Source organism: Spermophilus citellus (assembly GCF_964194105.1).
Source record: "Spermophilus citellus genome assembly, chromosome: 8".
Lineage (NCBI taxonomy): Eukaryota > Metazoa > Chordata > Mammalia > Rodentia > Sciuridae > Spermophilus > Spermophilus citellus.
The window spans coordinates 148,520,482-148,534,429 of NC_138189.1; the positions used below are offsets into that span (position 1 = coordinate 148,520,482).

The 13,948-nt window shown below is 41.2% G+C and overlaps 1 protein-coding gene across 6 annotated transcripts in view; it reads right to left on the reverse strand.

The window, feature by feature from the left end:
* LARP1B (La ribonucleoprotein 1B) overlaps positions 1-13,948 on the reverse strand; it is a 98,241-nt gene that overhangs the window by 21,268 nt on the left and 63,025 nt on the right. For all 6 annotated transcript variants that reach the window (XM_081303681.1, XM_081303677.1, XM_081303680.1 and 3 more), the window contains exon 12: positions 1,351-1,474. In XM_081303681.1, coding sequence (XP_081159807.1) covers positions 1,351-1,474 — 124 coding nt within the window. The remainder of the gene's footprint in view (positions 1-1,350; positions 1,475-13,948) is intronic.

Consider the following 13,948-nt stretch of genomic DNA (forward strand, 5'->3'; position numbering starts at 1 on the left):
GAGTACTTTTTAAAAAAGATCAAATCGATAAAAAGTAGAGACACTAAAAGAGAAGCAAAGAGCCTGTTGGTGAGGTGGGCAGGTGGCATGCCGGACTGCCCTCCAGCACAGCCGACAATGAAGGAAACAGTAGTCCTAGGTGCTCAGGGGCTGGGGCAGGAGGGTCGCTCAGGCCCAGGAGTCTGAGGCCAGCTGGGCCACACAGTGAGACCCCCATCTCTAAATAAGCAAACAGCATCAACATGTCACATGCTTGCAAGACTTTTGAGTCTTAATCTAATCAAGCCTCTATTTCCAACCAGCAGCTATAGAAATTCAGGACCAGAAACAGGTTAAATAAAACTACAGAAATGCAATCAGCAAATTCCAGAATGTGAGGGAGGTCACAGCACAATCTAGTTTCTTCAGCAATATCCTACAAGGAACAGTAGATTGTAAGGAGGAAAATACTACGAAACTGCAGAGTAGGGGCCTTGTCAGGATTGCAGGGCTTAGACCTCATATGCACACTGATGAAGAAAATCCAAAAAATGGACAAAAGAGGAACTGCTATTAATTTTAGATGTGGTAATGGTACTGTGTCATTCATGTGTGAAAGGAGAGAAGACACAGAGAAACACTCAGGGATAACAACGTGAACAACATGATTGAGTGTGCTTCAGAACGTCCAGAGGGAGGCAGAGGGGTGCCTGGAGAGAGAGAGAACAAAACTGGGAAGGAGATGGTCAGGTGTTAAAGGTGAGCAGTGGGCACAAGAGGTATCATGACATCATCCACTCTATCTTGGTAAATTTTTGAAATGTTTTAAAGTTGTAAAGAAAGGCTATAAAAAAAGATCAATTGCACTTGCCTGGAAATGTCAGATTTAATTTACGAATCTCCCAAGGCTATTTACATTTCCCACAAAGCCAAAGCCTTAAAACAAAAGGATCAGCAATTCAATGAAAATCTTTGAGAACAGAAGCATTTCTAACAATCTCCTCAGATACATTGAGAACCAGTCAGTTCTGCCTTCTCCTCAGTAAGGGTCTGGCTATGAGCTTGGTCTGGTACTGTAACGATGGCTCCCAGGTCACTTCTGTGACTGCCTGTCTGTTCAGGCAGAGTACTGTGGGGTTCAAACCCTTCCCTGTTTACAACTAAGCTGACTTCCCAAATTCACAGTCTGTTGTCATAAGTCTCTAAAAGGTTTAGAAGTTCATCTAATGAAACATCAAAATTGAGTACTAAAATTCTAGAATTTTCTCAAATATCTAATATTTTTCTGCAAATAAAGAAAAAAGGAGCAATCTTTTAAAACAATCCATAACTGCTTTCATAGTACTCAGACACAAATGCAGCTGTACATACCTTGCCTGGACTGTGAAGGTGCTTCAGGAACTTCTTGGTTTGGCTCAAAAGGAAGCTCGGGTGTTAGGTTTTCAAACTGCTCTTTACTAATGAGATTTAGCTTCTTAAAGTTCTCAACTTCTTGCTGAAGTAGAATGGAGGAAGCTAATTACTAAACTGGCTAACAGATTTGCCAACACACAATAATTGATACCAATCTCAAAAAAAAAATGAGCCTTTAAAACAAGGATTAATTACAGTAGAATTTAAAAAAATATATTTTAATAAAGAATCTAGCATCATATTTAATAACAATTGATATTCAAAGTCTAAAAGAGGCATAGAGAACCCTAAAATATTACAAGTGTTTTAAATTAAAAACATTATAAGAGCATAAATACTCATCATTAATTATTTGTTGAGCATTTACCCACAAGACCCCAGGTATTACAGAGGTGACAAAGTAATCTGTGACCCTACCCAATTTTTAAGCTGGACAAAAAGAAATATACACATAAAAACTAATACTGTTAGGTAACATGTGACAAGTGACATTTGGTATAAGGATTGAGATCACCAGGGAGGTACCCTTGCAGGGTGAGAATGCAGAGAAAGGAAGAGTGTTTGGGGTAGGAAATGTGAGAGAAGGTGAGAAGCTCAGGAAAAGCAAAGTGGTTGTGAGAAAACAATAGAATGAGAAGAGCCCTTCGGAGCAGGGGCATTTAAAAGGCACCTGGGAAGGAGAGCAACTAAGAACAGAACAGGGAGGAAGAGCATGAGAAGAAGATCACCATTAAACAGGGTAGAGGAAGGGGAGGGAAAGAGAGAGAGAAGGGAAACTGCATGGTAAAGGAAGGAGACCCTCATTGTTATACAAAATTACATATAAGAGGAAGTGAGGGGAAAGGGGGGAAAAACGAGAGAGAGAAATGAATTACAGTAGAGGGGGGAGAGAGAGAAGATGGGAGGAGAGGGGAGGGGAGGGGGGATAGTAGAGGATAGGAAGGGCAGCAGAATACAACAGACACTAGTATGGCAGTAGGTAAAAAAGTGGATGTGGAACCGATGTGAACCTGCAATCTGTATACGGGGTAAAAATGGGAGTAAAAATAATCCACTTGAATCAAATGTATGAAATATGATATGTCAAGAGCTTTGTAATGTTTTGAACAACCAATAATAAAAATAAATAAATAAACAAACAAACAAACAAACAAATAAATAAAAGGCACCCGGGAAGCTGCAGGAAGCCCAGGAGGCCTTCCAGCTCATCCAGAAGCTCTGCTTCCTTTCCCCTCCTGGGCTGCGTTGATGGAAGACGCACCTCCAAACCTCTCCCAGGAGCTTAGCAGCGAGGAAGCTCCGCAGGTTGAGCTGTTAGCTCAAAGGAGGTACAGGCCCACTGTCTCTGGGGCTCCACAACTGCTGTTACACAGTCACTGAGGTGGTCCCTGCCCTGATTGTTATGGAGGTGGGGACCATGTTGCCCTGGAGGTAATCTGGCCACAAGCACAAAGACCATCTAAGCCAATCCTCTGCCTGGGAGAAAAAGGGGTTCTCCCACTTCTTCTTGGTTACCCCTGCATTACATCTGTACCATGCAGTGCTAATAATGGCTGAATGACCCTTTGTGCGGTAACATGGGGGGCGGGGGCTTGAAGCAGGTAAAAAACAACAGTATCTGCCAGACGGATGCAATTTAAATATCATCATTACAAAACTGTCCTAGAAGCCTGCCCTACATAGCTAGCCATGGTTTTACTGCTTCAGACAAGAACAGTCACTTGTCAGCTTACACCAGGTGTAGGACACGCTGGCCTTTCAGACAGGACCCATCTTCTTTGCATTAAAGTGGTTCCGTTTCCATATCACTGCAGTTTCTGCCTCTGTACCAAAAATTTCTGTCTCCCAAAGTCTTCAATAGGGGCTGTGAGTGGAGCTCAGCAGCAGAGAGTTGTCTCACATGTGTGATGCTCTAGGTTCAATCCCAAAAAAACACACACATGCGCGCACGCGTGCACACACACACACACACATACACGCACACACGCACACACACAGTCTTCAATAAGCTCTTCAAGCTAAACCCTTCATTAACTACTCTTCCCTGTCCCTTATTTTGGTACACAGTTTGTTATTAGAACCCCCAATTCAGTGAACAATTACTGTATGTTTACCACATCCAGGGATGGGACCACAGTGTACACATCTAATTTTTTAAAATATTAAAATATTACACCCACCCACACACATACATGCACACACTGAGAAGTGCACAAGTCCTAAATATGCACCTCAGTGAGTAATCAAAAGTGAACACAGGGCTGAAGGTGTAGCTCAGAGGCAGACAGTGCCCAGTATACATAAGGCCCTGTGTTCCATCCCTGGCTCCAATAAACACATACATACATACATACATACGTAGATAAAGAAAGAAAGCAAGGTGTAAGTACCAACCAGGCAGAGAGTACTAGCAACCTAAAAGCTCCTTCCCATCATCCCTGCTCCTCCATCTTCCAAGGACAACCACTGTGCTGACTCTGGTACCAAGGCTGACATGGCCTGCTTTTGAACTTTATGACTTCTTTCATGCAAGATGACACATGTGACTCATCCACAAAGGTGTGTCTAACTTTCATGGATGGCTCCACAGCAGAGGGCAGCCAAAACAGGCCCCCAAGGCCACAGTCCATTTTTATCAATGGTTCTACTGGAACAAAACCACGCCCACTTGTTTATACACTGCAGAGCTGAGCAGACCACATGCAGACTATGGACTTGGGTCCCACACGAATAATATTTGTCCAGCCCTGCTTTATCCCAGTGTATGATGCCACGATTCTTTTTCCAACCCACTCTACTATTGATGAGCATTTGGTCCCTTCAAGATTTCAGCTATGTCAAATAAGTTGCCATGAATATGCTTTTAAAAACACTTTTCATGAGCAGCGGTAGACATTTTTGTGGGGTATTTTCTTAGGAGTGGAAGAGCTGAATCTGGTGGTGTGCTTCTCCTTACTGTAGTAAAAAGGCCAGCAGCTCTACATGGAAGCTCTCTGGATCTGCATCCCACCAACACTGGGTATTACCCATCTTTTAAAATGTAGCCACTGACCAAGAAGAAGCCTAACACAGCTGTGTCCTCTGGGAAAGGACCATGTGTCTGCAGGTTCAGCAACCGCACCCCTGGGGAGTGAGGGTATGTATGGTCACGAGGGTGTCTACACCTGAGGGGAAAGGGGTCTCTGGAACAATCTATCTTCTGCTCAACTCTGCTGCAAACCTCAAACTGTTCTAGTGGCTATTAAAATTTAAAGCCATTTTTAAGAAGACCAAAGTAGAGACAGATGCACAACAACTTGAATAGACCCTGAGACCACTGCCACGGAAAAACGCCAATCTCAGAAGATCACGCTGTTATGACTCCTCTCATAGGACATTCTGCAAATAAGAAAACCATTGAGATGGAGACCAGATTGGTGGTTGCCAGGAGTGAGGGACCGTGGCTGTCGGGTGTGAGGGACAGTGGGTGAGAGACAGGGGTTTCTGGGAATCAGGCAAAGCAGGCAGGGGTACTGAAGGGACAGGCATAAGGGAGATGTCTGGGCAATAAGCCGTCCATGTCTTGCTGGGGTGTAAGTTAGATGCCTCTCATGACCCTAAGCTGGCCCTCTGGAGGGAGTCGGTGAGTTCCCCTGGACTTCATGCTGTTGTGCAACCTCCTCTAGGTCCATGTACACCCTGGAACTTGCCTTTTGACTCCCTAATAGTATCTTCTGATGAAAATAAGTTCTTCCCCCAGCACCACAAACCCACACAAACATTTCATTTTAAGGTAGTGCAATTTATGAATCGCTTCCGTCCCTGTTATCAAACCTTCCCTGCCCAGGATCATGTAGATGTTCTTATCATCTAGAAGTTGAATTATTTGCTTCTTCACATTCCTATCTGCTGTCCATCTAGAACTACCTTTCTGTGTGTGGCATGACATCGGGGACATTCTGCAGGTGTTAGTTTCAGTGATTCACTCACACAAATCACGTTTCTCCATTGTGTCCACACTGCCTACACCCTGCTGACCTTCTGCTCTTTCTTGAAGAGGGGTGTGTTAAAATCTCCACCATGGCTATGAGCGCATCCAGGCCTGTCGGTTTTTGCCTGTGCACCTGATGGATGCATCTTTAGAGGCACACAAACGCAGAACGCTTACAGCCTCTGGGGCAACTGACCTGTGATTTTAAAGCACCCATCTTGGGGCTGGGGATGTGGCTCAAGCAGTAGCGCACTCGCCTGGCATGTGTGTGGCCCGGGTTCGATCCTCAGCACCACATACAAGCAAAGATGTTGTGTCCGCCAAAAACTGAAGGATGAATATTAAAATTCTCTCTCTCCCCCCACCCTCCTCTTAAAAAAAAAAAAAAAAAAAAAAAAAAAAGAGCCCATCTTTACAGCCTGACATGTCTTTTTGCTTTTGTCTGATCTCTGGCCGTCAAGAGCCACGCCAGCTCTGCTGTCTGGTTCCATGCTGATTTACATCTACCTACACAGTCACCCTCCCCGAGGCTCTTCCCTTTCTCCTCTACTCCAGGCTTCTTCTCCATGACACAGACATACTGAGGACAAATTTTCTCCATTTTCATTTGCTTTCTTTCACCTATATTTTTCTATCAGTTTATTGGGAGCCTTATTTACTATTTAATTTGGATAACATAAAATTCACCTACTTTAATTGTACAATTTGATGATTTAGTTATTTTTTGGTCACAGGGTTTTTTTGTTTGTTTGGTTGGTTTTGGTACCAGGGATTGAACTCGGGGGCCCTCAGCCACTGAGCCACCTCCCCAGACCTATTTTGTATTTTACTTAGAGACAGGGTCTCACTGAGTTGCTTAGTGCCTTGCTGTTGCTGAGGCTGGCTCTGAACTGGAGATCCTCCTGTCAGCCTCCTGAGCTGCTGGGATTACAGGCATGTGCCACTGTGCCCGGCCTCACATGGGTTTTTAATGTTGTATTTTCAAGAGCAAAGTGAAGGTGCCACTCAGGAGAATATTAACACCCTGTTGTTCTGGCAAGAAAAAGTCCCTCCCATGCCCTTTCTTTACATAATCCATCATTGGTCCTTTTATGACCCAGCTAAGCATAAATATGAGGCTTAGTGAAAACACCTTTCTTTTTACCCTTTTCTTTTCTACCCATGATTCTTTAGAGTGCTGCAATAAGTCTACGACTAAGTCATTTTTTATTTTTTCCTTCTTTCTTCCTTAAGTGACTAAGTCAGGAAAAGAACTTAAATTACTATGTGTTTAAATTTAATTTACACATGATCAAAGGGTAATGCTGTTATATGTAATGCCCTTACTATCAAAATTCCTAAGTCATTTTCAAGAACTTATTTTTAGAAATACTCTCTTGTTCTGACAAAAGTTGGAATTTATTTTAAAAGATTTCAGTATATTTTGGAACTTTGACCTATGAGTGAAAGTTATCAAATATGGTAACCCCTGAGACTCCTCATTCCTGCACAGAGCTGCAGTGATCTGCTGCTAATCAAGCTGATGGGGCTGTCCCCAAGTCGTGGGCATTGTGCCCACTTTCTGGATGAACATGAGCTAGTGACACATAAAGTCGCCCCTATCCATCTGCTGCAAAGAGGAGTCGTGAAACAAAGCTGAGGACCAGGAACTGTTTAGTTGGTTGCCAAAACTTGTTTACCTTTATTCTAGAATATTCTTTTCTTTTCAGCACTATAATTGATATTATTCCATTGTCTCCTCCTCGCCGTTATTTCAGAGAAAAATTAGCTGCAAGTCTTACTACTAATGCTTATAATCTGTCCATATTCTCTGGCTTTTGTTTTCAGTATTTATAATGATGGCCTTGATGTGGTTTTCTTTATATTTATCTTCTTTGGAGTTTTTAGGGCTTGAATTTGTCCCCTGCTATCTTCCATCAATTTCGGCAAACTCTCAGCCCGATCTCTTCAAATATCACTTCTGCCTTATTCTCTCTCTCCTCCTCCTCTGAGAACACAATGAAATGCATGTTAGTCCTTTGGGCTGTATCTCCTGTGTCTTATATTCTTTTCTGTGTTTTCTATTGTTCTAAGCTATACTTAGACTTCTCTTCCTTCCTTTTACTTTTTTTGAGCTGGGGGGTGGATTTCCCAGGCTGGTCTCAGATTTGTGAGCTCAAATGATCCTCCCACCCCAGCCTTCCAAGTCACTAGGACTACAAGCAAGCACTACCAGGCCCCACTGGATTTTCCTTTTGATTCATCCTCCAGTTCAGTGATTCTCCATTCCACTGGGTTTTTCTACTGTTAAAACTGTCCACTAGGGCTGGGATTGTGGCTCAGAGGTACAGCACTTGCCTAGCATATGTGAGGCACTAGGTTTGATTCTCAGCACCACATAAAAATAAATAAAGGTCCACCAACAGCTGATAATAAAATAATTTTTAAAAACTGTCCATTAGGGCTGGGGATGTGGCTCAAGCGGTAGCGCGCTCGCCTGGCACGCGTGCGGCCCGGGTTCGATCCTCAGCACCACATACCAACAAAGATGTTGTGTCCGCCAATAACTAAAAAATAAATATTAAAAAAAATTCTCTCTCTCTCTCTCTCTCTCTCTCTCTCTCTCTCTCTCGCTCTCTCTTTAAAAAAAAAAAAAAACTGTCCATTATACTTGGCTATTGTATTTTTTTTGTTCTGGAATTTCTATTTCATTCTTTTTTAAGGTTTCAAGTTCTCTAATAAAATTCTACACTCTGGATTTTATTTAAAAAAAAAAAACAGCTACTTTAAAGGGCATTTGGTAACCATTTTCTGGATCCCTGTGGGTCTGTTTCTATTTTCTGTTGTTTTCTTCACTTTTTTTCTCTTTTTCCTATCACATCACCTTGTCTTCTAATATGCCATTATTTTTTGAGGACTCCAGACATCGCTACTGAAACTCTGAGGCCTAGAATGGTGATTTTCTCCAGAAAGGACTGTGCCTGATTCGGGCAGATGGCTGAAGGAGCTGCACAGTGAGGACGTGTAAGAGCCAAGTCGCAAACCCCCACCTGACAACGAGTCCCAACGTCACCCTGATACAGGGCTGAGGAACCGCGGGCCAGCACCAAGGGAAACAGAAAGATGAGGGGCGGCCTCCTTTCCTTTTGGATCACTTACCTTAAAAGTAACAGCCCTGCAACTGTCAGTGACCGCCACTGCCGTCCCACAAAGAAACAAGGCTGAAAATGACACCAAGGAAAGCCGAGTCTCCTCTCAAACAGCTGCAACCTTTGGCCACACCAACTGGCAACTCAGAGAGCAACCCCAAAACAGGAAGGGAACAGCAACCCTGAGCCCCTGCAGTCTCTGTTAGTACATAACTCAAGAATTTGAAAGAAAGACTATTGGGCAGACAGTGACCACCCAATATGGTCAACCATCTGTCTATCTCAGTGGAAAAGTTTCCTTCATTCTCACTGACTTTGGATTTTTAAAAAAAATTATTAAATTTTTATTTATTTTTTATTCTTTCCAGGGTGTGTGTGTGTGTGTGTGTGTGTGTGTGCGTGCGCGTGCTCACTTGTGCATATGAATTCTGGCTGTGCTGACTGGTTCAGGGATATACATGTTTCTTTTTCTATCATTTTTATGATTATAAAAACGTAATTATATTTTCCTAGCATTGTCTTTCGAGGGGCTGGGTTTTTTTGGATTGTGTATTTTGATTTGATTTTGTTTTATTTTCATTTTCTTTCTCATCATCTGCTAAGGACCCAATTCTATTGTTCTCTCTCCCTCAATACCTGGCTGCTTCCATTTTCCCCTCCTTTCACATAAACATCATTGTCTATATCTCTTCTGCATTCCTTGTTCACTTTTTAAAAGAAATTTTAGTTGTAGATGGACACAATAACTTTATTTTTTGCTTATTTATTTTTATGTGGTGCTGAGGATCGAACCCAGGGCCTCATACATGGGAGGCAAGTGCTCTACCACTGAGCCACAACCCCAGCCCACTCTGTTCACTTTTTAAATTGTAAAGTCTAACTTTCTAACACATTTCTTTTCCCCTAAATAACTATTTTTACCATCTTTCAGAAATAATTGGTCTATATAATGCCGGCCCTCACCCTTGATACTAATACAGTCATTACTGCGGTGGGTGACACAGTTGACACCTGCTGTTTGCTTAAAGCTAGATCTAGTTTGTGGTTACTGTTCTCACTGTTGACAAATGTCAAAACCACCACTCCTATTAATGTGGTAATTAATGTTGGAGACGTCACAGGAGGAACTGGGTTTTTACTTTAACGCTGTGTACTGTTTGAAACAGTTGTTGCTACTGTTTGTTTTGGCCCATTCTGTGAGGTGCTGGGAACCTACAGGGACAGTAAGAGTGCACAGGTTAGAGACTCAGCTGCTGAACATTCCCTCCAACTCAAAGAAGGGAGGAGACAAAAGCCCAAACCAACAAAAAGGACCCAGGAAGCAATGGCCAGAGAGGGACCTCAGGTACCACCCGTGGCATCTACCCACACATCAACAACAGAGAGAAGCCACAGAACACATAGCACAATTACACATAAAAGGATGGACACACACACACACACACACACATACACAAAAGAGGTGCACCTCAACTGATGCACAAGACAGGTATCCAAAACATAAAATCAATATCTATCCCCAATTTAAACACTACAAATCAAATGGACCTAACACTCATCTACAGAATATTCCACCTAAAAACAGCTGAATTTACTTTCTCAGCTGTGCATGGAACTTTTCCCAGAAGAGATCATATTCTTTCCAAAATAGATCTAGGCCACAAGGCAAATTTTAGCAATTATAAAAAAATGAATGTAATCCCACATATCCTACTAGATCATAATGGAATGAAGCTAGAAATCGACAGCAAGAAAAATAATAGAACACACAAAACGCACGAGATTGAACAAAACTATCTTAAATGAAGAATGGATCAAAAAAGAAATGAGAACAGAAATCAAGAAATTCTTACAAACGAGAACATGGATACAATATATGAAAATCTCTGGGACAGTATGAAAGCAGTTCTAAGAAGAAAATTTATAGCACTGAGTACCTACATTGAGATGTTAGAGAGATCAAAAAAATACAACTATGTCCCACCTCAAGGCTTTAGTAAAAGAAGAACTAACGCCCAAACCACTAGAAGACAGGTGATAATTAAGATCACAGTTAAAATCAATAATATTGAGAATAAGAAAACAATTCACAGGATCAATGCAACAGAGTTGGTTCTCTGAAAAGATAAATAAGATTGGCAAACCCCTTACCCAAAATAACCAAAAGAAAGAGTGAGAGGCAGCAAAATGAGACCAGAGGTAAAAAAGGAGACATCACCACAGACCCCTCCAAAATCCAGAGGATTATCAGATCCTATTTTGAAAATTTATACTCCAATAAACTGGAAAACCTGGAAGACACTGACAAATTTCTAGACACAAATGACCTGCCCAAATTGAACTGGGAAGATATAGAAAACCTAAACAGAACAAAATTAAGTAATGAAACTGAAACAGCAATTAAAAGCCCAGGACCTGATGGATTCTCAGCCGAGTTCTACCAGAACTAACACCAGTCTTTCTCAACTATTCCATGACATTGAAAGGGAAGAAACACTCCCCATACATTTTATGAAGCCAGTATAACCTGATATCAAAACCAGACAGAGATGCATCAATAAGAACTTTAAGAATAATATCCCTAATGAACACAGATGCAAAAAAATCATCAATAAAATATTAGCAAACCACATTCAGAAACACATCAAGTACATAATACACCACGATTAAGCCCGTTTCATTCCAGGCATGCAAGAGTGCTTCAACATACACAATTCAATAAATGTGATCTATCACTTAAACAGAATTAAGGACAAAAATCATATGATCATCTACATACATACATACATACATACAGAAAAGACCTCTGATTAAATCCAACACCTATTCATGTTAAAAATGCTGGAGAAGCAAGGGATCAAATAGAGAAAAACTAAAAGCATTTAAAATTAGGAACAAGGCAAGGCTCTCCACAATCACCATTCCTATAAAATATAGTCCTTGAAACAAGAGCAATTGGGCAAGAAAAGGAAATCAAAGGGATATAAATAGGGAAAGAAGTCGTCAAATTATCTTAGAGGGCTGGGGATGTGGCTCAAGCGGTAGCGAGCTTGCTTGGCATGCACGGGGCACTGGGTTCAATCCTCAGCACCACATAAAATAAAATAAAGACGTTGTGTGCACCGAAAACTAAGAAATAAATATATTTAAAAAATTATCTTAGGGGGCTGGGGATGTGGCTCAAGCGGTAGCACGCTCGCCTGGCATGCGTGCGGCCCGGGTTCGATCCTCAGCACCACATACCAACGAAGATGTTGTGTCCGCCAAGAACTAAGAAAAAATAAATAAATGTTAAAATTCTCTCTCTCTCTGTCCCCCTCTCTCTCACTCTCTCTTTAAAAATTATCTTAGAAGATCCAAAAAATCTCCACCAAAAGACTCTGGAGCATATAAATGAGTTTATGCAGGATACAAAATCAACATCCATAAGTCAACAGCTTTCCTATCCAGCAGTGATTCAGCTGAAAAGGAAATCAGGAAAACCATCCTATTCACAATAACCTCAAAAAAAAAAAATATTGGGAATTAATCTAACCAAGGATGTCAACAACCTCTATAATGAAAATTATAGAATACTAAAGACCTTAGAAGACGGAAAGACATCCCTTGTTCTTGGATAGACAGAATCAATATTGTCCAATTGGCCATACTATCAAAAAGCAATTTACAGATTCAGTACAATCCCCATCAAAACACCAATGACATTCTTCAGAGAATTAGAAAAAAAATCTTAAATTCATTTGGAAGAATAAGAGACCCAGAATAGCCAAATACTAAGCAGGATAAGTGAATCAAGAGGCATCACAACACCAACTTGAAATTTTACTACAGAGCTGTAGTAACAGAAAACAGCATGGTATTGCATCAACAGACATGAAGTGCACTGGGACAGAAGGGAAGCCACAGAGACAAAACATTCCTATAGCAGTGTGATAGTTAACAAAGGTGCCAAAAATAGGTCTTGGAGAAAAGACAGCCTTTTAAACAAATTGTGCTGGGAAAACTGGATGACTATATGTAGAAGGATGAAATTAGACCCCTCTCTGTCACCCTGAACAAAACTCAACTTGAAATGGATCCAAAGACTTTTAGGAATTAGACCAGGAATCTTAACAACTGGTAAAAGAAAACATAGGGTCAACACTCCATCACCTAGGTGCTGGCATGGGCTCCTTAAAAAGACCCCAAAGCACAAAAATAAACTAACAATAAGTGGGATGCCATCAAACTATATCCAGAATACGAAAAGTACTCAACAAATAGCCCAATCAACAAATGGGCAAGAGAACTAAACAAACTTCCTTAATACAAGAAACACAAAAGGCCAATAAATCTATGAAAAATGTTCAACATCTCTAACAATCAGGGAAATGCAAATCAAAGAAGCTACACTAAGATTTCACCTCATTCCAGTCAGAATGGCAGTGATCAAAATTACCAACAACAATAAATGCGGGTGAGGTTGTGGGGAGAAAGGGACACTTGTACATTGCTGGTGGAACAGCAGACCAGTACAACCGCTCTGGAAAGCAGTTTGGGGATTCCACAAAAAACTAGGAATGGAACCACCATTTGACCCAGCTATCCTTCTCCTCAGACTACACCCAAAGGATTTAAAAACAGCATACTACAGCAACACAGCCACTTCAAGGTTTATAGCAGCACAATTCACAATAGCTAATTAAGGAACCAATACAGGTGCCTGTCAATAGATGAATGGATTAAGAAATTGTGGTGACTATATCAATGGAGTTCTACTCAGGCATTGAAAAAGTGAAAATATGGCATTTGCCAGTAAGTGTAGAATATCATGCTAAGTGAAATGAGTCAAACTCAGAATCTCAAAGGTTGAATGTATTTTTCTCATATGCAGAATGTAGAGCAAAATAAAGGAAAGCGGAGGGAAGGATAAGATAATGAACATAAAGAACCAATCAAATACAAACTAGTAGATGAGCAAAAGGAAGTCTAGTAGTGGAAGGAGAAGGGGAGAGCAGAGTCTCCCCATTTTTCTCTTCATTTATTTTTTACTTCTTATTCTCACAATGCCTGGAACATAATTAGTTGTTAATGTTTATTGAAAAAATAAATGTTAAGCACTGCATCCCACTCTTGGATTATCACAAGTGGGATTCCAACTCTTATTTAGGCTAATGCCTCATTTATGTTGTTTATATTAAACCTTATCAAGCCACTATTTTGACCACTCTTTCTCTTATAAGAACTGTAATTATGCCAGGCGCAGTGGTCCATGCCTGTAATCCCAGTGGCTCAGGAGGCTGAGGCAGGAGGATCATGAGCTCAAAGCCAGCCTCAGCAAAAGCGAGGGACTAAGCACCTCAGTGAGACCCTGTCTCTAAATAAAATACAAAACATGGCTGGGGATACGGCTCAGTGGTCAAGTGCTCCTGTGTTCAATCCCAGGTACCAAAAAAAAAAAAAAAAAAAAAAAAAGAAC